This window comes from Aplidium turbinatum, chromosome 18, assembly GCF_918807975.1.
Source record: "Aplidium turbinatum chromosome 18, kaAplTurb1.1, whole genome shotgun sequence".
NCBI classification, from domain to species: domain Eukaryota; kingdom Metazoa; phylum Chordata; class Ascidiacea; order Aplousobranchia; family Polyclinidae; genus Aplidium; species Aplidium turbinatum.
This window is the reverse complement of record NC_137489.1, coordinates 4548785-4573523: the sequence shown is the minus strand read 5'-3', so window position 1 is coordinate 4573523 and position 24739 is coordinate 4548785. Positions and strand designations below refer to the sequence as shown.

General features: G+C 37.2%; 2 protein-coding genes across 2 annotated transcripts; both read left to right on the top strand.

Moving 5' to 3' along the window:
- The first annotated feature begins 209 nt into the window (after positions 1 to 209).
- LOC145787473 (uncharacterized) lies at positions 210 to 3664 on the top strand. Its single transcript, XM_082599221.1, has 4 exons — positions 210 to 816; positions 1148 to 1253; positions 1417 to 1569; positions 2125 to 3664. The coding sequence occupies exons 1-4, from the start codon at positions 316 to 318 to the stop codon at positions 2307 to 2309; spliced, it is 945 nt and encodes a 314-aa protein (XP_082455347.1). The 5' UTR covers positions 210 to 315; the 3' UTR covers positions 2310 to 3664.
- Positions 3665 to 8612: 4948 nt separating this feature from the next.
- LOC145787904 (uncharacterized) lies at positions 8613 to 17643 on the top strand. Its single transcript, XM_082599741.1, has 6 exons — positions 8613 to 8902; positions 9260 to 9828; positions 13210 to 13438; positions 15353 to 16282; positions 16940 to 17070; positions 17342 to 17643. The coding sequence occupies exons 1-6, from the start codon at positions 8613 to 8615 to the stop codon at positions 17641 to 17643; spliced, it is 2451 nt and encodes an 816-aa protein (XP_082455867.1).
- Positions 17644 to 24739: the final 7096 nt, after the last annotated feature.

The following is a 24739-nucleotide window of genomic DNA, read 5'->3' as shown; positions in this document are numbered from 1 at the left end:
CCGACAGAGATCTGATATATGACAGAGAAGTTTGGAAGACCATGATGGACAACGTTTGCATCAGATCAAGCACATAATCATCATCATCTTAATCGAAATATTTTATCTGTTATTTGTTTATAACGCAGCAAAATTACTTCATTTGCAAATTTACTACTTTTAAATCTAACCTAATGACATCTTTTTCAGAATTTTTATAAAAATAGAAGTGAGACTATTGCAGCGTTTGGTTTCAGAATTGTCTTTATTGCAACGAGATTTCATCCTAAAAGCGAGATTTTGCAATCAGCTGATCCGTCACTGCGATCAGTTTAAATGAGTGGAAGTAGCTCTAGTTATCGTCATAGTGACGGTTACAGTCGATCAAACAAAGACTATAGACGTTACGATCATAGAAGAGATCATCCTCGAGACAGCCGGGACCGGTACCGATCAGATAACAACGAGAAACGTGTTCCGGGTTTGGTGTCTGATCCCGATAGCCAGCTGGGTGACGTCGAAAGCGCGATACGACGCGGTCAGCGCGAAACAATCATTCGAGTGCAAAGCGACCGGTATTCTGCACCTAAAGGCAATAAAACAACAAAAGACACGTTGACGTCAACACTACCAACTTACAGTCTTCCAGTGAAGACGGTTTCTCAACCATATTACCCAACATCTGCTCGATCACCTTACAAGGGAACAAAAAGGAACTTATACAATCCTGGCTTTTTAGCTTTTCTTCCTGGTCTAGCCGCATTGTCATTGCTCATCACGGCTATAATTCTAGTTGACTGGCTGAGCATTGCCATTGTATCGGGCAGCAGTTTTCGGGTATGTTCTTATATAGTTTTGTTGAATTTACAAAACTCTATCGGTATTTACATTCGTAAATATGCATGTTGAATGCTAAAGAGTTTTCTGCATCGGCATCTTGGTGCACTCCTATTTTCGTAGCGTAAGGCGTTGATGTTGCGAAGAAAATTTGTAGTAAAGTATTGTAAAGCCCTTTAGGCTATATCCGTCTCTTTTACTCTCTGTCTGATTGTTGTTTCTGTAGTCACACACAAGTTCAAAGTTTAAATTCACATTTTTTTATGAAATTTTTTACAAGTTTAGTAAAACATTCTTCAGAGTTTTTCTTTGACAAACAAAACTTTTCCAGATTAACAACAAAGGTCTATTCACAGTCTGCACCACAGTTGTGTCCGATGGAGCCATATCTGATGGTGGATGTAGAACATTGGAAGAGTTTGCTGAATCTGGAACAGGTAACGATCAAGTTTAACAAAAACCAAATCAGCGGATAAAATATGCTTAAATTGGCTTTGGAAGATTGGCTTTCTTGTCTTATCTACTTAATCTAAATCGTCAACCATCGGACATAAAAAATATGGATAAAAAAAGAATTTAATTTTTTTTTCTCTGTTATAGTGATATCTGCTTTGGAACAAGCAACCCGAGGGATGATAATCATCACCGCCATTGTTGCGTTGGTCGCTGTCATTGTGTCGTTTGTTTTGGGTCTGAACAAGCTGGAACGCCCTAAAGGAGCTATAATCGCTGGTGGACTGTATGCGTTTGCAGGTTAAACATGCTATCTATTCATTAAATTAATCTTTGCCTTGATTCAACGTCCAAAGATACTAATTAAATCAATGCTAAAAAGCTGATCTTTTACAATAGGATGTTACTGCTGATCTCTATGGTGTCGGTAGGTTTGCCGCATTTTTTCACATGGTTTGTGTAGATGACTTGATAGTTACATTTGTTCATAGGTTCCGTTTGTTGCTTTCAGCTATATGTTGTGACTCAACACTGTCCTGTGTATTGGTAGGCTAATATAGAAAATGATTATCGCATTGGCATTGTCAAAGACTTGCTTTGCAGTTTTAAAACTGTATTCTTCGATGATCTTGCAAGGTATCTGCTCTCGAGTTGCCAAACACAGAAGCGGAATACAAACTTGTTATTGAATGGTAGAAACGTAATTTGTTTATGGCTTTAGTGATCTTTCTCATACAAGCGCTCTATTAGAAGTGAAGTACTGTAGATTGCAAAGTAAATAGATCCAAAAATAAAAAAATCTTTTAATACAAGAAGGCCCGAGTTGTTTATTATGTTTTCTAATCTTTTATGCAGGAGCATGTGGAACTGTAGGGATGGGATGCTATTCCGCTGTCCTTGTCGACACCATCAACTCCTCCACCAATGGAATCCAATTTACGTTTGTCGGAACATCTTTCTTCCTCGGATGGGCCGGAACAGGTCTCCTCATCATCGCTTTCATCACGTCGTTTCTGGGCCATTGTGCTCGGCGGAACTGAGCCAGTTTTCTTGATCTTTGTTTATATCTTCGACAACACTATGCTTTTGAATAAAAGCTTCTATGACGACACAATAACGACATTGGACACTTGTGACGTCATCATGGCAGTAATATCATTTACGTTCTTGGTCACTTGTTGCCTCATGCAAACTTTTTCGTTACGGAGTTGGAGAAAATTATGAAAATGAAATTCTATCCACTGCTCTCAATAACAGGAAACCCAGTCAAATAACAATCAGTCACATTGATTTAACGTCTGCATACGTTCATTCAATAAAAAAGTGATTGACTTGCAAGCTTGAAAAGCAACAATATCTTGAAAGTGTTGATGTTAAAATGTTGATGACATCATCATAGTTAACAGAAGCTTCAATAAATAATTAAAACTATTTTAAACAGAAATGAGTTTTACACCTGCAAACTGTCCAAATAATGGTTAGTTTCATAAGATTTTTATTGGCATAATCTTTATAAAATCACGGAATTTCGAGTGGATGAAACTTTATATCAGCACTTGTTGATTTTCTTTGCTTATGATGCACTACTTGAAATGTTGCAAAGTGCCTATTGAGACGCGCTATGTTTGTCATCTCCTTCTGACAGCTATTGTTTTTTAATTAGTTGTTACCATCACCGCCGTCCATCCTTTGACTAGATATGGAATTGAACGATATAGATTATGACGTTTTGTGATGTTGTCAACACATCTGAATTTGTCGACTTTGAAGTTAGTACAAAAACACCCAGCAACTCAATGTTCCTTTGCTTCGCTTCAGCGATAATATTGCAGCCGAGACAGCCAAATTCGACATTTTTACATTGATTGAACGTATGCAGACGTTGAGTCGATGTAAACAACGGATTTTTCTGTCTGGACAGTGTTCAACCAATGCACTTTCATTCATTTTTAACACCGTTTTAGCCTTCATGTCTCATCAATGCAGTAGGCTATGTGTACATTGCGTAGTGCACTCTACGTTGACATCTTGATCTCCAGCATTATACCCAAGTAAATTACCAAACAAATTCTTTACTGCCTGACATTTTTGGTGCATTTTCGATTAACTCGGTCCAAGCAAAGACTCATAGTTTATTTTAGATTGGTTTTGTTATCTCACTGATCATAGCGAAAAACATCACACATCATAAAATCTTCGTAACAAGAAACATTGTTTTTTTCTCCAGAAGCGAACTAATGTAAAAAAGACCGATTTTGTGAGCTGAAAGTTGTGTTTGCCTCTGCACATCATGTAGCAAAAACGGTGATGGCGCCGTCTAGCGGATGTTAAATTTTAACTTTAAAGACTAACGCATTCGCTTCAAACTGTAAATACAATAGCGTTTTACTTCAAATATGTTTTCATTGTCAGTCTAGAGATGAAATGCTTAGTTAAGCAGTCTGTTGTTTGACACATGTAGAATGCCTGCGTGTTATCACAATTCTACACAACCTCGCTTTTCTCAGTAACTTTTTATTTTTGTTGTTTATTTTGTTTGCAACCTTTGCCACCTCGCACAACCGGCCCGGGTTCGACACTGAGTGCAATCACAGGTAGTCTCACTTAACTCATAAAAGGCTTTAATTGCATTGGGCATGGAGTGGCCTAACGGTTAGTGGAGTGGCACCTGACACCACCGGCCATGGTTCGATAATAAATGCTGTCACGGGAAGTCTCACTTAACTCATAAAAGGCTTTAATCGCATTGGGCATGGAGCGGTTAGTGGAGTGGCACCTCACACAACCGGCGCGGGTTAGATACCGAATGCTGCCACAGAAAGACTTGCTTATGACCCGGTGTGGGTCTCCTGAAAATAGTAAATTACAGTATATCTTCTAAGAGAGGGCAGCAAGGATCTTTTGTGAGAAGGTCTCCTGGAAAAGACGAGTGTTTTCTGGTGGCGGGTAGAAAAGATCTCTCGTGAAATGGCAAGGGTTTCCTAAAACAATGCTACTCAAATTTTATAATATCACATACCGGCAGAAGTCTTATTGCTTCTCGGCGTACCGGTCACACATTTCAAACAAACAAAAAAAGACAATAACAAGTCCAATCTTGGTTCTATATTTTTACAATGTTCAAATTTACAAACAGTCTTTCACTGACATTTCACTAACGCTGTATGATATTCGAGTTTTTGCAATCCTTGGAGCTTCTTCACAGAATGCAGGTGAAGCTTTTATATTTACATGAGAGTGTTGTACATCTGTTTTTGCAAAGGTTTTACTTCGCTTCGTTTCCCTTCAAACATTCTTTTGGCTTATTCATAATTTCATGTTTTAAATATAGCGTAACCGCTTTGTTTAGACGAAGTTTAATTAAATCATTGCTGAGTACAACTCCACAAACGACATATCGTGTTTTGGCACACTATAGCATCATCTGTTAGCACAAACACAATTTCCATATATAAGCTGTATCATATTGTCGAACAAAACCTTTAAAGTGATTGTTTCTTGCTATATTTACGGTAGCCTATGTTTATGTCCATGGGACGACGTTTTGCTGTTTGAAAATTTAAGTTATACAATAATCGCTTTAACGGCATACACGAAAGTCCTGAAATTCTGCTGCAAAAAAACAATCTGAGAACGGTAAAAAGCACATTCTGATCAACCCAAAACAATACTCAATGAATTGTTTTCAATCTAATCGCGTACCGGCAGTCAATAAAGGGGAAGGAGGAGGTAATCTGCTTTTTTCCAAATCCAACTTTAACCCTGGTTTTAGAATACAGCAGGACATTCTAAGACCACTAAAAAAAAATTGAAATTTTCGTCCAAAACATCCGTCCTACACTGAAAATTACTTTTTGCGTTTAATTGCCTGATATTGTATGGACGTCACTTTTTGTTTATGGCATTTAAAGTTCAAATATTATTTGCTACTGCACTAAAACACATTAAATACGTTGCAAAACTGCGGTAAACATTTTTCTGATCTTATTTTTATCGTGAAACACGTGAAAGTGGTGATATCGATTTGTGCGCATGATTACGCGCATGCACAAAAGCGTGACATTAATGCAAACAGCTTGTAGGCATTAGAAGAAATCTCCCAAGAAATCACTGAAAAAATTTTGCTGCCATGAAGAAATGGTTTCATGTAAGTTAGGATTCATTTGGTCTGCTTGACAAAGCTGCACCTGAAAGATCTTTTCCCCCAACGAAACTTTTGTTTATTGTTGTTATTTATTTGCATCAGACCAATAGGTTAATATTTACTGTTATTTTTATGATACTAAAATGGTGATATAGATCGAATGGGCTATTACTGTCTTGAATGAGATACGATCTAAAGATGACGCTCTTCCATCTATTTTTTGCGGTAGCCTTGTACTTGGTGCAAAATATACTAAAGAACTCACAGCAATAACACCACAGAGACTCAACAGCCAGCAGCCTCAAGCTAAACCAAAGGGCCGCTTTAGCCACTTTAACAAGTCGAAATTCTGCCACTGAAATTGATTAGAATGCAACCGCCAACCAATCAGAACATGTTATAAGAGGCTACCGTCCAATTGTGATCCTTCTCGCACTCATCCAGAGAGTTAATGCTTGTTTTGAACTTTATTTGGTAATTACAGAAGAAAAAGAGCAATAGCAGTAGTGGGAATCGAACCCGCGTCAATGAAATGACTACTTTCTAGCCTTAACCCTAACCCCTAAGCCAACCAGCTGACAAAAAATCCATCACTTAATTTGCTTTCTATCATCTTCTTTTCGCCATTTTTTACGTCACTTACTGTAAACCGTAGCATTGTGATTGGTTGGCGGTTTCATTCTAATCAATTTCAGTGGCAGAATTTCGACTTGTTAAAGTGGCTACCAAACCAAAGAGCCACATGAAAGAACCACTCACTGACTTTAATACAATTCGTCATAGCACATGACTAGGGAACTGTGTTCCGAAAGCTAATGCAATTCGATATTGCCACAGCGAACTCGCAGTACCAGAGTAAAACAGATCGTTGAAATCTACACTGTGAAGTAATTATTATTATTTATTTGCATCAGACCAATAGGTTAATATTTACTATTATTTTTATGGTACTAAAAAGGGCCTTTCAATTTGTATTTTTTGATTTTGTTACCGGCTTTAAATCGTAACTTCTTGACCTAGCAGCCTGCCTACGACCCTCGTGGGTCTTTTTGGAGAATGCTACAAATCTCGACTCGGAATGTAGCACCGAAACCAGTTTTGTTCGAGAGCAGTAGCTTCACTGTTCACAAGTAAGCTATACCGTTCGTCAAGCAGTTAGGTCAACAACAACAAGAGAGCAAGGGTTCGCTTCTTATTAGCGGTCACTCGACCTTATAATAGACATTGGGGTGTAATGCTCAATGTGTTCACTGGCATATATGACAAGACAGTGGCAACGCTTGTCGACAGCAGAAAGGCATTGACGTTCTGAAAAGGATCGTTCCCATCAGGTAAGTCAATAGGCTACATATTGGATCGTGCTATTGCTCAGCAGGCTAGGTGTCTCAGTCGAATAGGCTATTCCTTGAATGAGATACGATCTAAGATGACGCTCTTCCATCTATTTTTTGCAGTAGCCTTGTACTTGGTGCAAAATATACTAAAGAACCTGTATACTCAAAAACATGTAATGACGTTTCGTATCAGTGCAAGGTGTTGGTGAAGGCAAGACGGATGTTTGATCACGTTAAAGAAAATAAACGAAGTCGACGTTTTGTACCATAGCGTTAGATGCATTCTGATTTGCACATAACGTTGAAAGGTATTTCAGTCGTTTTAACACAACGTTATGGAAACATGTTTAGGCTGCATGCAAATGCTTCAATGAAGTTATTAATGTATAAACAGTGCTGTATTCGAGGGTATACGGCGGTATACGCAGTATACTCTCTTCTTTTTCGAGCAGCTAATAGTATACCCTCTGGTTTTCCAAAGAGAGTGCGTATGCTATCCTTACTGATTCCTGATGTATGATATTCTGCAAGAATTATCCATATTATTCATTGAACTTCAGTCTCGAAGTACAACTTTACCTAGAGCCAAACTTTTAATAAAAAGGACAATACGAATTATTGAGAGTTTCAAGGAAAATCTGGAGAAAAAAACACAGTTGGCTTTAGCAGCGAAGGATAATTTAATGTTCAGAAATATTCCTCTGAAACAGAATTCTAAAGTGGTGCCAATTAACGCGAATCAATTCATTCAAAGCATTGTTAGCAGAATGCAAATGAGACTTTGCACTAATGCCTACACTGACAATAGTCAGCTATTGGTTGATATTGCTAACTTGCAACCTGAAACAATGACAGAAGGAAATTTGCGTCATGCAGAAGCAAAGGTGAGAAGAATTTGTAAACGCGTTGACATTGATGAAATACAGTCAATCCAAGGATTAAGAGACTTTAGTGAAAAAGTTGAAATTGTGCCCAATAATTTAAAGTCTCTCTTAAACAGCTATTTCGACTTTACCTTGTTCGACAGCAGAATGTGAACGTGGTTTCAGTTTAATGAACAATATTATCACAGGTTTAAAAGCATCTTTGCTTATTGATAATGTGAGCTGTTTGATGTTTATTAATTGCAATGGACCACGTCCACCTGTGGCTCAATTTACAGCTAAAAATATGTAAGATCCTGGCTGCTAAACCACCGATCAGCCAAAGATACTAGACCCCAAATTTGTAAAGAGGATAAAGATGTAGATTCCTGTCGGCAGGCTGTTTGGAATGTATTCAAAGAAAAATAAACAATTTGGTACCGTAGCCTACCTTTCGTCCAATTTTGATGTTGATAATTCATGTTATGGTAGAATAAAAGATTAATATTTTGCAAGTTGTGTATTATTTATCATTTTGGAAAATCTGGCAGTATACCCTGTGCTATTTTTACGAATACAGCACTGTGTATAAATGCATTTGAAAGGTACTGTAGATAGCATTAGTATAAAAATAATTAAAAAATGGATTATTTCTGGCACTTTGTTAAGTTGTAAGCAATGAACAGTCTGGTTTAACAAGTCAACTTTACAGAAACGTTTGAATGTCTTCAACTTTAGTTTTTCATAGGTGCGATTTTTGGTAGGCCTGTTTCGTGTCATGAGTTTATCGTGATAACATAATTTTTTTTTAATAACGCTGCTATGACAAGACAAGGCATAGATAATAAGTCTTTATCAAGTTGAAGAATTGCTTTGAATAACTGTGCATGAAGTAAAATTGTCACCTCATTTGTTCATGCTACATTGTAACCACACAGTGTTTAGCTTAAATTTTGTCTTTTTTCTTTATTCTTCAGAGTAATTATTTTGCTAAGAACAATCATGTTTGAGTTACTAACTGGTTGTTTGGTGTTTGTTACTTTGTTGGTATCCACCGGTGGGTTTACATGCTACACTGGAGGAACGATTTTGGACGACTTGAGATGTTCAGGAAAGTACGATTGTACGGATGGGTCGGACGAGATTGAATGCAACATTCCTCTGGGAAGTCTGTTTAACAACTCATGTGGCGCTGACAACTATAGTTACACAGAAGAACAGAAATGTGATGGTTTTCCAAACTGCTTAAATTGCTCTGATGAAATAGATTGTTCTAACATGACTAATCAAAAGTACTTTCCTTATGTTAATTAATTAAAGTTAATTGTTATTATCAATAAGTTAATATTATTGTTGATCATTTAATTAAATTAATTTTCTTTGTTAAGGTATTGTTGTTAATAATTAGGCTATACATTAATTTCTTGAGTACTTTCGTAGACTCTAGACTAGACTATCACAAGATGTTGAAATGATAGCTAGCTTTTTATTTCCAACGTTTCATGAGTTTGCACGACTGACTTTATCAAGGGGGCTGAAACACTTATCGTACGGCAAATTATAACTTATAACAACTGGTGAACACTCCCATTCTGTATAGCCTACTGTTGTTAAGTTAATTTATTATTATCTGGTAATTGTTCTGACAGGATCAGTCCCAACTATTTTATTTGCGATGAAGGATCCAAGTGCTTGCCCTTTACTTGGCTATGTGATGGAGTTGTTCAATGTACTGATGGATCAGATGAAAAACAAATTGGATTTGGTTTCAAGTGCAATGGTATTCCTACAGATGGCACCCACCGAATTCCAAATTCTCCAGCTACTCCGTATCGATGCATTGTTCCTCAGGAACATATACGGTCAACACCAAGTAAGAAAGAACTTTCAGTTTGTTTTAATAAAGAAGACGATTGTTATAAGACCATTGAAGGTGGAAAACCAAACTTAGACATTTCCAAGTGCTGGCCTTGTCTTGATGGAACAATTATACAACGTCAACAAATGTGCGATGCTGTGTTTGATTGTGCTGACTTATCGGACGAATGTTTATGTGAGAGACAATTTACCAGCGAGATTTGTGATGACTTGCTTCGTGATAACGATTGCGACCAAAACAAAGTTCCATGCAAGTTGGGAACTAAATGCATCGATATTCATCAACTATGTGACGGCTCTAATGATTGTCCTGGTGGAAGTGATGAAGCCCGATGCACAAGTTCGCTTGATTGCTTCAATATAACAATTGAATGTTATAGGTAAGAAAGTCATATTTTTTACATTTTCTAAAGAAGTTTAAACAAATTAATTCAATGATAAAAACATTTTAAGGTTAAGCGTACTTAAAAAAATATACTTGTAATCAAATGAAAAGCCTCATTTGAAAAGTATTCTTAGATATCATAATTAATGAGATTGTAAAGCCACATAATTTCTGATTTTAAGCAATTTCAAGTGAGCACATCGCCTCTTGTAAAACGTGCTCTGACAAAGTCTCGATCGACCAATTTAAAATCATCTCTCGAGGCTGATCTGAATTTTCAGACTAAGATCATGGAAGCCTTAAGAGTTAAACGTAACAATCTATCTCTCAACCGGCAGTTATTCGCCTGTGGCTTATCGTTCTTGTTGTGTGTGTTCTAATTGTTTGCCCAATGCCTGTAGTCTACACCTCATGTGATCTGTTTCCCACCGCATAATTTACTCGCAATCATTCTCGTATAATTTTTTCAGTTTGTGTTTTTCAGTCAGGAGTGTCGGTACCATTACAGTGCAAAGTCAAATTTATCTTACGATTTTTCAACTTATGTATATTGCAGATTTAATTCCTGAAGAGGACACACGTACGTGTCGAAAACGTTTGAGTTTATTTCAATTATGTTATATTTTTTGTGTGAAATAAAGTATGTTAAACCCGCTAAGGTTACTATGTTTTATTTCTCTATGGTTTAACAAAGCAAACTCTCTACCAAAGCTTTTTCATTCCAAAATAAAGTCACTAATGAAGTTAGTGTTTTTAAAAACATTGTTACCAATTTAATAATTTAAAAAATAATGGTGACATTACTACCATCTTTCGGTTACATCAAAAGTTTGTCTGCTTTTCATTCTTTGAATGTCAGCTGCTGAAATCAGTTATTTGAAATCAGATATCGGCAAATCTTCCACTTGTACTGACTACAACGAATCTCGCTAAGGAAAATTTTAGTATTTTCGTGAGGTATTTTTAAACGCACAAAGTGTGCAACAAGAACAGGCAGTGGCGTCTAGTCCATGACGAGCAGGCTTTTTAAAATTTGGTTGCCTTGGTTATTTTCAAGGTAGCTTCATGCATTTTTTTTTCAACTTTTTCACATAACAAAAATTTTCTGCGTACGTGACTGATTCAAAATAAATTTTTTGAGAGTTAAACGTTCAGTACTTTATCTTTGTGGCAATACAGCCGGAATAGTACGCTAATTCAAGTGTTTTTTTTTCAAAACCTTTAATCGAATTCTGAGAAATCAAGAATTCCTAGATAAATTGCACGTGGGTAGGTATATGTCTTAATTTTGGTCTGCTATGACTCCTTTTTGTGTTGAGCATAATATAAAAATAGTCAGGTTTTATTTCAACTGTGTTTATTCGATATTGGGTAAAATATCAAATTTCATAGACTAAAAATGACCTAAGGCTAAATGTTACGTCAAGTTGAATGTTCGTGCTTCTGACGTTTCCCCCAATTAAATGAGTTACGCTACACTACTGAAGCTAACTGCTCTAGGCTGCTGCTGAGCAGCAGTGAGTCGGAGTCTGCCTCGCTTTCTGACCTAGTCTTGTTCTGAAACGATCCCTGTTCCATATCTAGAAAGCTAAAACCTCAATTGGAAAACTAAAACGCTTTCAATTGAGGTTTTAGCTACACTACTGAATGTGACCATTCGTTTCGTAACTTACAACATGTTGAGTTTATTTATTTTTTGTTGAATTGTTTTTGTTTTTTATATTGCACGAATCAATCCCAGCTCAAACTGCAATCGGATTAATGCCGTAAAATGTGATGGACGTATCGAATGCTCTCGCGGAGAAGATGAATGTGGAGCCGACTGCCTTTGTGAGTCTGAAGCATTGTCAAATCTAACACAATGACATGTCTGGAATAGTGAAGAACAAACACAAAAGAAGAACGAATGGCCTGATTAGTTTGTTATACCAGATTTAGATCAGCATTGTCATACAGAAAATATGTAATTCAAAATTATTTAAAAAAAATTGTTTTGTTTTGACGCAGTGTTTTGACGCAGGATTCATTGTCCTGCTTTTTTTGTTGTTGATTAAAAAAGTTGCTGTTTTGATATCAACTCGATTGAAACGAAACATAAATAAAGTTTGGACACAAAAAAACAAAAATTAGGTTAAAAAATAACGCAAAATTAGACTGGTTTAAGTAAAGTTTTTACAAGTTTTTTAAGGTTTTAAGATTTTATAAGTTTCGCATTCAACTCATAATCAAACGACATAGCTTGACTTTCGCAACAAACCTAAATAGTGGGGTGCCCAGGGACTCAGTCATTTCAACTTGATGCAAAAGTTTTGTTTCCAGTACCAATTTGAAAGTAAAGACCTATAAAACAATTTTGGTTCGAGTGTCAAGCTGTCAGATAAAAAAAAAACAACGCACAGGCATGGAACCCCGCTAAAAGGAACAAGCTACGTCCACAAACAAAAAAAACCAAAAAAAAACCAAACAAAACCAAAATATGAATATTTTTATCAAACAAAAATTATCCTAAAATAGGAAATATTTTTCTTTTGAATAGCCCAAGTTAGCTTTCACGATGTCATTAGATTTACCACTGCAGGCTATAAATACCGAAAACTTGGTCAAAGTACTATAAAAGGTGGATATTGCATTTCAGTAACATTTGATCTAGCTTGCTCTTCCTGTCGATACTTTTAAATGCAAACGATTACCATGACATGAATTATCTAGTTATCTTAAAAATTAGCTACCACCAAGGTAACATTATTTTTTTATTTCCATCTTCTGAAGTTGTTGCGAGAATTGTCCGTGCTAAGCAGGGGCGTAGTCAGGGGAGCAAAGAAATTAATTGTCTAACCCTAAATAGTTGAAATAGTTGAAATACGAAATATTTGAAATAAACATGTCAACCTGTGTTACATAATTTTTTGACAGAGTTTTACTATTTATTTACACCAAGAGCACTCGGAAAATGCACAATTTTAAAATATTTTTTCAAAATTTTCTGGGGAACATCCCGGACTCCCCTGCAGGTTCTTTGTCTTTGCCGACTCGTTGCCGGGCTCACTAACATGAGCAATAATGCTTGTTTGCCTTTCCCCCAAAATGTTATGCTGACTACACCCCTGGTCCTAAACGTTTTTACAATTGTAGAATTAGTTAAAATATCAATATTATTAGTAATATTATCATAATAATAATATTATCAATATTAATAGGACTATACCTTATCCAGTTATTGACGTAGGCTAGTATTAATTTCATAACAAACTGAACAGAAAGCTGTTGTCTATCCTTTAACTTAATCAATGAAAATAGCATAGATCAAACTATCTCCACCGTGTACTTCTATTTCAGTCGAATCACCTTACTGTGATTGGTTCGATTGCAACTGGTATGGCAGCAAACCAAATACACAACTACAAGGTGAATGTGGCCAACGTTGCGGGCCAAGGTCCGAGTATGCATGCGATATAAAGGCAGATTGCGATGACTCAAGTGATGAAATATTTTGTCCTCTTCTGAAGAATTGTGATCAAAACGATCCTTCATCACCAGTTTATCATGATCATTGTACAGGAGACAGGTGAATAGAATAGTATATGCAGTAAATACGGGTGTGCCAGGTTTATGATGACTTCACAATAATATCTTTGACCCAGCAGCTCAGTTGCTGTTCAATGAAACAAATAGATTAAAAATCTACAATTTTGTGCTGTGGGGATAAAGTCAGAAACGCAATGTTGGATATTCTGGTTCACGGTAAAGCACAAGTTACACGTACACCTCAACAAGCCGACGCATACGCATGAAAACTGTAATGCATGATGTTAAAATTCGGACTTAACAACTTTGTAGACGTTGAAGTTCCGACGAATTTTTTCCGACTCTACAACTATGCTATGCCTTACACTGCGCGATGTTAGATGCGGACAATCATTGAGTTTTGAATTCCACCATTTTAAGGATGAACGCGTGGTGCAGACTTCTGTATTTTCTACGTTGTTTCAACGACAGATCTACGAAAGTGAGATTTTGTCGAATTGTGAGTTGAAGGTTAAAAAAGAGGATGTACTGTATACGAATCAGATTAAAATTTTCTCCTACCACATAACTTTCTTTTGTCAAAACACTAGTTTTTAATATTCATCTGCGCAGTCTATCTGCAAACATAAGTTGTTCTTAAACTGGTTAAGATCTATGGAAACAATGTTTCATCCTCTTCATCCAACAATTCTTATTCTGAGACTAGGTTTTAGAAAAATATTGTTTACAAATGCCAGCATTTGATGAATGCAAATTAGCAGTACCATACTATAGGGAAGTTTTCAAATTTGATGTGGGCCAGGTAGAGACCAACTAAACAACCCCACCCGGAAGCTTACAAGTCTGACCAATACAAATCAAATATAAAGAAAAAAGGTGATGCTGGGGCTGTCTTTAAATAAAGAAGAAAAACAAAACGCTGGGATGGACGCAAAAGAATTACTTCAAATTTTAAACCAAATTAACACCAAAAATGAGGCATAGTTAGATTTCATTTCAGTTGCAATGCAGACCCTATAGGCCTACAAAAATTTTAGCTTCCTAAAATTACCCTGAGTCTAAAAGTCTATTCCTAACCACCTTTATCAATGCTGTTGGCAGTCCATTTTCCATATCCAACATCTTCCTTTTTTGTCCATATGCAACCTTAGCCCATAGCATAAATTTTTTGGTTTCGTTGATTTGCGATTGTTATGCCAAATAATAAACGGGAATACAAAACTGTATGGTGTGTTGCAAACTGTTAATATCAAGTTTTTGTATCATTGTTTTACCTTTTTTATTTCAAACAACTAATCACCATAAAGGAACTAAAAACTAGTGGGCCTCAAGACGATGATACTTCCTATCCGTAGATGAGATTATCACGCCCCGTGTGATGTAAGTTATTGAATATTGAGCTTTCTTAGCAGTAGGCTACATGTACTTCCATCTCATTTTTGCAAGTGGCGAAAAAACGTTGATTTACTAAAGATAAGCGGGCTCTTGATTGCGGTGGGACTCTAGCCGGTGGTAGGATACCGAGCCGGTTAACACGGCTCAGTTGCTGATAATACCACTCGCCAGAACCTTGCGCAAGGCTATGTACAAAGACAGATTTATAGAAGAGCCCATGTTTTGAGAAGTTTAAGTCTAGCCATAACTTGCTACTTGGCATCTTGTAACAATTTAAAATTAAATTGCTGCGTGTGTTTTGGATAGTGCAGTTTTGTCACATAGCACAAATATTTTTTCTACTATGTAGTATACTAATACTGGGTTAGGTTAAAATGAAGGTTTTTGTTAGGAAAATGCAATCGGCGACTGTCGTCGATTGTCTGGACCGTTGAAAGAATGAGCAAGGCTCGGGGTACCAAAACGTGGCCATTTAGAAGATATTTGTATCTTTGAGATCTATAAAACATTGGAAATATATAAACATTAACTTTAAATTTATGGTCTTGTGTTCTTGCAGATGCGATTTTAAGGCGGATTGTGAAAATTTGGCGGATGAAATGAATTGTTCATCTGTGACCCATTTCTATTGCGACAACAACAGAAGGTTTTTACCCCTCAGTAAAATATTGGATGGAAACTTTGATTGTAAAGATTTCACAGACGAATGTCCTGTAACAGACACAAGTGTTTCGTCATCAACTGAACTGATTGGAAGCAAAATCTTTTATGCTGCTTTGTGGATTATAATGATATTAGCAGTGGTGGGAAACCTGATTATAATTATCAAAACATCTTGTGATATAGTGGAAGCCATTCCAAACATACGTCGTTCTCCGACCACAACTGGACTCTGTTTCAATATCATGCTCCTGAATTTAGCTGTGTCAGATTTCTTAATGGGCTTTTATCTTTTATTTATTGTTTCAAAGTCTATTGAATTTTCTAAAACTTATTGCAAGGAAAAACTAGATTGGCTACTCAGCAATCAATGCATGTTTGCTGGAGTCCTTGCTGTAATTTCAAGTCAAATGTCGGTTTGCATGTTGGTTGTGATGGCATCTTATCGATTATATGCAGTTTTGAGACCATTCAAAGCAAAGTTCATGGGTTGGAGGCGTCTCATTTCAATAATCGCATGCTTGTGGGTCTTGTCAATACTGCTTGCTGTAATTCCAACTATCCCATTAATGAATCTAAACCTTGAAATTAAAATAATTATGGATCAACCATACATACAAGGTCCTGTCAACACAAGCCAATTAATTCACTTAATTAAAATGGTGAACAAGCTTCCAGGTGAAAGACAAACTATTCCAGAAGTCACGTTTCTGTCCTATTCAAGCTTTTGTCAGATATTCAACAAGTCTTCTATTTTTCAATTTGATTGTGAGGATTCTCCTCCAACAACATATGGCTACTACAGCACGGACGGTGTTTGCTTACCAAGGTGACTGTCAAGTTTCAAATAACTTTAATTCAATAAACAAAACCAATTTTCGAAACAAAAAAAAAAGTGAAAAATATTTCAAAACGACAAGAAATTTGTGTATAATTGAGAAACAAATGTCTTTAATTTAGTTTTGTTTATGAAAAATTGTCTTGTTTCGATTGAAAATCTGTGCAGTATCATCTCGTGGTGGTGGCGATACGAACAAAAATCTCCGAATACAGAAACGATCCACCATTATAATTAATGCAAATTCACACAAAAGATGATGATCATTCATTCGTTACATGCAACTAGAAACTCACACGTCAATGCTATCGGTGCACCTGCTTGGCTGTAACTAGTTTTTCTACAGTATGTTAATAAGCTTCCGTTTTGCACAATGCTACCTTCATGTTATGCATCACATCCAACCTGTTTCGAGCTTTTGTTTTGATAGCAAAAATGCTGTTTCACGCTCATAAGTTGCTGGAAATAGAATCAGCAGTTAAGCGCCATCTTTGCGATATCATGATAAGACTGCGCCATTTCAACACTAAAGTCGCTGCAACACATCTCACAGAAAATAGGTTTTACATCCCTATCCCTATCTATGCATCCCTATTGAACTTATCGTATGTTCATCTTGGTACTTATTTTGGCTTTTATTTCTACCAGATATTACGGCGCTTCATACGAACGGGCATTCAACTATTCCTTCGGGGTTGTACTGATGAATTTTGGAGCCTTTTTTTACATGTTCATGGTATATTTGGTTCTGTACTATTCTGCAAGTTACAAGCACCAAGGTAATGCGTTTTCTTTAGTATCAAGCTTTGAAATAGAACGTTGTGAGGTGTAGGCTTCTTGAGGAATGACAAAACGTAAAAAAAACTGAACTATAAGAATTGATTAAATTATTTCTGTCATGTTTGTACTTTTAGATGATGCATGCTTGCGCAACAATTAAAGTTAGGCTACTCAAATTTAATTTAGAATAACACATTTCAGTAGAGTCATTCGGACACTCTGGATGTATATACAAGCTACCCCATTCAACCTACCTACAATTGTTTGCAGATAGCCAAGGCAATGTGAACAGCGTCTCTCCAGCACAAGCTAAAAGAAGTAAAGAGTTATCTGGAACAATCATGCGAATTATCATCACCGACTTCTTGTGTTGGATGCCTATCTGCATTATGTCCTTCATTTCGTATGGTGGTGTTGAAATACCAGGCATGGCTTACCAGATAACTGCCATCTTTCTCATCCCGATCAACAGCGCAGTGAATCCGTGGATATACTCGTCGTTTCTAGCAAGAAAAATCAAAAATATTCCGTCGTTGATACGCATTCAGATTCAGCAAAGGCAAGCTTCATGAACAAATAACCACATGAACTCGTTGAGAAAGAAGAGAAAACTTTTATTTCGTCTGTTGCCACAATAGCACGGTACAATTATACACAATACAAATAAAATAGCACAATTACAATCGAGATACCACAAGTCCACAACAGACAGGAAGCAGCGCCAGACTATATCAGTCATCGAGTCAGCTCCTTACCTGTTCTTGTGACAAATGTCTAGCGTCGGCACATTACTTTTAGTTATTTTTCCAGTTTCCCATTTGTTACTTTTCTGTTTAGACTACTACATGTTCGCGCCAGCAACGAAAAGTAATATTGAATCTTATTGATAACATGTAATGCAAACCTACACAATAGGGTGGCTCGTTTTTGAACTTTTTTAAAATTTTCTCGGGGTAATGGGGAAATGGTGCCAATGAGTGAGAAAACGCACATGACAAAATTTGAGATTCGTAACAAATTGTCTTCAGCCTCTTCATGGGGCTCAAAAATCGAAGTATGGGGTCAAAAACGGATTTTTTTCCAAAAATGTTTTTAGTTTAGGTAGATACAGTATTGTTCACATATATCTATGTAACTTAAAAAAATTTGAAGTCATTTGTACTATTCCTTCAACTTCCTCACAGCTTCTGAAAATTTCCATTTTGCTTAAAATTTCGCATTTTTGTTTGTGTTTACATAATACATAATTGCGTTAGACATTTTGCTAACTATAAAACGTCATTGTATTTCTCTTTATAGACCTGCCCTGAGCTGTTGCGTCATTTTTTAATGAAATTGGGTTAATTTGGTAGGAAAAAGTGACGTCTTTTATTTGAATTTACGTCACTGACAAAGTTTGTGGTTATGTAACCACAAACAAAAATGCGAAATTTTCAGGAAAATGGACATTTCAGAAGTTGCGAGGAAGCTGAAAAAAAAATGAAGTCCATTTAGTTGGCAAAATGTCTAACGCAATTATGTATTATGTAAACACAAACAAAAATGCGAAATTTTAAGCAAAATGGAAATTTTCAGAAGCTGTGAGGAAGCTGAAGGAATAGTTCAAATGACTTCAATCAAAAAAAGTTCAAAAACGAGCCACCCTACAACATATTTTGCTCATGCAGATAGCAACACATGCGCGTCGCGCATGCAATAACGTTCCACGACGCAACATTGATGTTTGATATGTTTAAACTTTTTTCGAAAAAGGTTATATTCACTATTTAGCTCTGCATTGTTGCCTGGTGTAGGTTATTTATTCGAAAATTATATATTTTGCTGAGGTAAATCATTTTTAACTCTCGTTTACTCGTTGTTGCTAATCTAACAATACATTTACCCACTCGGTATTTTCAGATCATAATTTGATTTTTCTCCATACTCTTTGTTTTTCCTTTTAAAACGTTACTCCCTGACAGATAAAATCTACCAAGTAGCTTTTGTTCTAGTATTTACAGCACTTAAGCGCAAAGGCTAAAAGACAATTACCGCTTCTTGAAATAGGCCTACTGTAGGCCTACTGTATTTGGTTGGTTGGTTGGTTTTGAATCTTTATCCTCGGACTGACAAAGCCTTGATAGGTTATTCCTGGTACTTGTTCGCATACTTGTAGAGGCACTTGACGCAGGGCCGGTTACCGAGATTGGCAGAGTGAAGTTTTCCGATTGTTGAAGTCTTGTTGCCGAGAAATTATTCCATTCACTAGGTGCCGCTGAATGGAGAGCAGTCCTGAAATGCGTTGCTCAAACGCACACCCCGAGAGTCGAACCAGCGCCGTGTGATCTTGAGCCCGGCGCGTAACCACTGAGCTATCGTTCGTTCGTTCTGGTATCCACATTCACAATAATCTCAAATAGCAGATCTTTAACTCATAAAAGTGTGTAGTCATTTTCACAGTTTTCATTGGTAGTTTTACTTGAAACCAATCTCCATAGAGTATAGTCCTACTGTGCATGCGTATTACTTGATAAACTTTTGCGGACAGCCAATAATCAAGTTTATTCTTGTTACATTTGTCTGCAAGGACTTTACTTAGAGGTACCTTTCTGCTTTTGTAAAGAACTTTATTCTTTCGCATTTCTTGAAGAATTTGTGAATAATGAAGAAAGTGAATACCTGACTTCAATCTTGTTACATGTGTTTGCAAATATTTTGCTTGCAAGTATCCTAAGAGATGTCACTTTGTATTGAGGATTATAGATTTCAATCACGCAAACTCATGATCTGCAGTCTGTTGATAAAGCTTTAAGTTGTTTATATGTTTAGCTCTTTCTTCAGTAGCTTGCTTTGTTATGATGATAGGCTACGTCTGTACATCATAAACGATTATTATTCAATAATGTATTAAATCACAACTGTAAATATTTGGTTTAGTTTATAGTATTGGTTGTGAATCCATACCATCTTCACATGGTCTACTTCCGACCATGGGTGGATTTCCTGAGAGAGGACAAGGGTCATTTAGAGTAAGACAGTAAGGGTTCTTGGATCGACAAGTAGGCTACCATTGTCGATCAGTTTTCTAACTACAGCAAGAGAGCAAGGGTTTGTTTCTTACGAACTATCACTCGATTTTATCGTTGTAGTTGGTATGCAATGCTCTGTGTGTTCAGTTATATCTATGGTAGGACAATGGCAACATTTGCCGAAATGGAAATGCAACGTTTTGAAAAGAATCCTTCCCGTAAGTCATGCCGTAGGCTACATAACTTCTGGGTAGTGCTATTGTTTGGCAGGTTGGGTCTCCTTTTCGAGCTTTTACTTGGTTGAGAAACGACCTAAGAATAAGTGAATGACGCTCTTCCTTTTATTTGTTGCAGTGTGTTGATTCGCCCGAAAGAAACTGAAAAACTTCAACGTTTGAACATGTGATGACGATTCGTGTGAGTGCAAGCAGTTGATGAAAGCCTAGCTTTAGAGGAAGTTTGATGTTTACAGTAGACGAAGTAAATGCTTTTTGCTATGACGACAACTTTCGCAACCACACACTGACGTTAAACGTACTTAATAGTCCGGCAGCCCGTGACGTTTTTGTAACATCATAAGGTACAAAAGGTTTGAGTGTTTTATCAACCTTGCCCCACTGTGGGATGTTCAGAAACCCACATCCGAGGTTTCACTGCTGGGGCGTTTGGGGGCTACGGCCCGGTGAAAAACCCATTTTGGGGGTCAAAAAACATCATAAGGTACAAGAACAAAACCTACGCCAGAGTTTATGCCTTCACTTGTAGACTTTGAAACAAGTCGATCTGGATGCCTCAGGTGGGACATTCCCGAATAAGGGGCCCCCAAAGTTGGGGGAAAATACGTAAAAATAACATCATAAGGTACAAAGATGGAACTTCTTTCATCAGTTGGGGCATGTTCCACTGAGTTCGAAACAACTTTTCTTATGGCCCCAAGGTGGGGCTTAACCTCATTTTGGGGGTATAACCCCTAAAATTCACGAAATTAACATCATAAGGTACATGGATGAAACCAAGTGTAGGTGATAGTACCTCACTTACGGACTTCAGAACATTAAAATTTGTTCGCCCCAGATGGGGCATTCCCGAATAAGAGGCCCCCAAAGTTGGGGCAAAATAAGTAAAAATAACATCATAAGGTACAAAGATGGAACTTTTATCATCAGTTAGGGCATGTTCCACTGAGTTCGAAACAACTTTTCTTATGGCCCCAAGGTGGGGCTTAACCTCATTTTGGGGGTATAACCCCTAAAATTCACAAAATTAACATCATAAGGTACATGGATGAAACCAAGTGTAGGTGATAGTACCTCACTTACGGATTTCAGAACATTCAAATTTGGTCGCCCCAGGTAGAGCATTCCCGAATAAGGGGCTCCCAAAGTTGGATCAAAATACGTAGCCTACCGGTAAAAATAACATGATAAGGTGCAAAGATGGAACTTCTTTCATCAGTTAGGGCATGTTCCACGTCTGAGTTCGAAACAACTTTTCTTATGGCTCCAAGGTGGGGCTTAACCTCATTTTGGGGTATAACCCCTAAAATTCACAAAATTAACATCATAAGGTATAAAACTAAGTGTCTCTCGTGTATATTTCAAAACGTCTGCAAATATTTTGGAAAATCAATGAAGCATGTAAGATATAATATCTACACAGCATAACATTTGCTTATTAGGTTAAAATTTATCACTATGAAAATAGATATTCTACGCAGGGGTGGATTGGCGGCTAATCATTAGCCTACTGGGAATTCTAGAACGTTCCCGGTTGGCCGGTCAGAGGGTCACTGTCCTGTTTTATGTACAAAAGAAAATTTTATTTGAAATATAATAGTCGTAGCGCTATACCCTTATTCTTTGTTTGAATAACACTGACAATGATTCAAGTTACAAATCGAAGCTTGCTATACAAATACGTGCAATGTCTAACTTTATAGCCTACATCATATTACCGGTGAAAGACTTTTTCTGAAATGAAATAAATTGTTTGTGAAACGAGTATTTTTATGTTAAATCTATTTTGATAGAAGTGGACCGTTATTATTTTTAAATTCCCGGGCTAATTGAATTTGCTAATCCGCCCCTGATTGTACGTAGGCCTACCTACATTTAAGTTTCTCTCAGACTAAACACTGAACAGAAACAAATCACACTATGTGGTCTTATTTAAACAACTGAGAGGACTTCTCGAATAACATGTGACTTCTGCTGAAAGGAATGGAAAAATTGCTCGCTACAAAATAACGAAACCTGGAACGGCGTGTGAAAAAAACGTTAAATTATACACTAGTAGAACGAAAAGATGCACATTGAACTATTTAAAAACGTATGGCCTGTTCATCAAGTCAAAGGGCTTCTTGAAAAAGCATGCCTCCTGCATAATCTCTCTCGGGTAGGCTATGCACCATTGGCCCCGGCTTGCAGCCATGTGAAAAGATCAATCTTAACACTTTGTTCTATGTGGTTTCGTAAGTTCTGGTGGAAACCGTAAAATTAATACAAGTTCAAATCATACTCTATCCCCATGTTTACAAGAATAAAGGTAAAAAGTTGCTTATGTAGGCTATAGCCTACAGTTTATTTATGCTTGAGGTGGAGAAAGGCAAAAACATCTATTCATTATGATTAAAGGTTTGCAGGTTCGTCGTCAGAAAAGTCGCATTCATCCGTTTCTGTTGTTTTATGATCTGATTCTGTTCCGTGTTGGTCCAAACCCTTCTCACTTTGCAGAACGTTGTCCAGCGTGGACGGAACTGGATCTCCATGAAACCAAACCAGTGAATTTACCATCTTCCAAACGCCAGCCGCTTTCAACTGGTGTCTGGAAAAAGCTTCCTTTTTCAGCAGCATGATTCCAAATGCCACAAATGTAATTCGCTCTGAGTATTTTCTGATGGAGCACAGTTTTGCTCAGGGGAAAGTTGCTACCATCTGAACCTTTCCGTCGTCGCAATGGATTGGAACCTTTCGGTTTGTATGTCTCAATGAATTTTTTAAATCGTAATTCATTAACACAATGACCACTTTTACATCCACACATCTGGCACACAAATTTTTCAATGCCTTTTTCAATGTTTTCATCAAGATTTTTCGAATACCCCAAAGCAGCAAAGGCATGTTGAGCATGCACATTTTTCTCCAATATATTAAGGGGTCGAGCCTTCCCTTTACCCGAAAAAGCAGCTGTATGATCACAGCCTGTAAAGCAATGAAAACCGGGAAGCGACCGAAGCATGTCTGGAGATAAAGTACTGCCAAGCTTTGATACATCAATATATCTCAGAGTGTTGTTTGCCTTTACACCACCTTCCATCCATATGTTACGTCTTTTTGTACAAACGACAAATTTCCCAACAATATAATCAGAACATTCGTGTCATTAGAGCGGACTACCACATTTTTCACATCTTGGCATGCGGTGACGATGTGGTATACATTAGGCGCGTATCTGCTTCTTCGTGGTAGCATAACAAGGACTCCTCTTCACCACACAACATTTTTTCGCCATCTTTTCGATAAACATAACATTTTTCATCAAGTGTAGCATAAAAGAACCTTAAGTCGAGAAAGCTGGAATACTCATCTGATTTTCAAGAATTAACAAGAAAATGCACCAATGCTTGCCTGAAGTTGTCATTCCTCATGCGGCTGCAAAATTAACAGGTTGTTTTATGGCCTCTCCTTCGATGACGTATTGCTGATCGCGGAAGCCATGAATTGCTCGGCGATCTCGCTCGGCATCTTTCATGGACAGTTCGATACAGTTCTATCGAAAACAACGGCGATACAGTTCTATCGATACAGTTTCATGGACAGGCGATACAGTTCTATCGAAAACAACGTGTATTGTTTTCCCACTGTGTCTGCACAATTTCTTCAAAGTCGTCTTTGCAACACCTCCGAACGTCATCGGCAAATCTCCAAGAGTGTGAAGAAGAAACATACTATAGATTTCAAGAGCCTTCAAAAGCATTGACTTTTGGGTTGATTTCATCGTTGCATCCATATAGCACAAATACAGTAGTACTGGTGTGAGGGGGTAAGACAGCATCAATTCCACGTCTACCTTGTGATCTACTGCTGAACATAGAAGCCTTTCTATCAAATTGCGTTCCATTCTCAACTTAGAAAATTTGCCTTCGCGGGTTATGCTTTTCACAACGGCAGTTTTAGAAGCAAAGTTGCAGATTTTGTTTCTACGTGTTGGCTTGTTGAAGGTGCTAGCGTCCTGGTGGCATTGACTTATAAATTTGTTTCTATCCTCACTCCTCAGTTCCTTTTTGAAAAACATTCAAAAGAAAATTTGAAGTGGCAGGAGCGACTGCTTTTCCTGTGCTAAAATTGAATAGAAAGGATACATCGAAGCTTGCATTAAATGAATTAACTGTACTGCTTATTTTTTTGCATTAGTTTATCCAAATGTTTGCGGTCTCTATTGGTGCTTGAAGGACGAAGGTCAAATGATGCTTCCTCTGCTGATGTCATCCCCAGATCTTCATAGAAGTTGTAAAGGATCGATCGGCGCATAAAGTGGGTAAGTGCCCATCTCTGTCTGGCATCAATTGAATTGGTGAAAGACGAAATCCCAGTGAGTCGATTGGCAGATTCTGCATTGATTGTTTGCTCCAAAGTTTGATCAACAGCACATCCGCAGAAGT

What these genes read in the sequence shown, in the direction of transcription:
- LOC145787473 (XM_082599221.1), top strand. Translation starts at nt 316, where the DNA reads ATGAGTGGAAGTAGCTCTAGTTATCGTCATAGTGACGGTTACAGTCGA. An exon ending in TATCGGGCAGCAGTTTTCGG is followed by an intron (nt 817 to 1,147) that starts GTATGTTCTTAT and finishes AAACTTTTCCAG; the next exon opens with ATTAACAACAAAGGTCTATT. An exon ending in GTTTGCTGAATCTGGAACAG is followed by an intron (nt 1,254 to 1,416) that starts GTAACGATCAAG and finishes TCTCTGTTATAG; the next exon opens with TGATATCTGCTTTGGAACAA.
- LOC145787904 (XM_082599741.1), top strand. Translation starts at nt 8,613, where the DNA reads ATGTTTGAGTTACTAACTGGTTGTTTGGTGTTTGTTACTTTGTTGGTA. An exon ending in TCTAACATGACTAATCAAAA is followed by an intron (nt 8,903 to 9,259) that starts GTACTTTCCTTA and finishes TTGTTCTGACAG; the next exon opens with GATCAGTCCCAACTATTTTA. An exon ending in GATCATTGTACAGGAGACAG is followed by an intron (nt 13,439 to 15,352) that starts GTGAATAGAATA and finishes GTGTTCTTGCAG; the next exon opens with ATGCGATTTTAAGGCGGATT.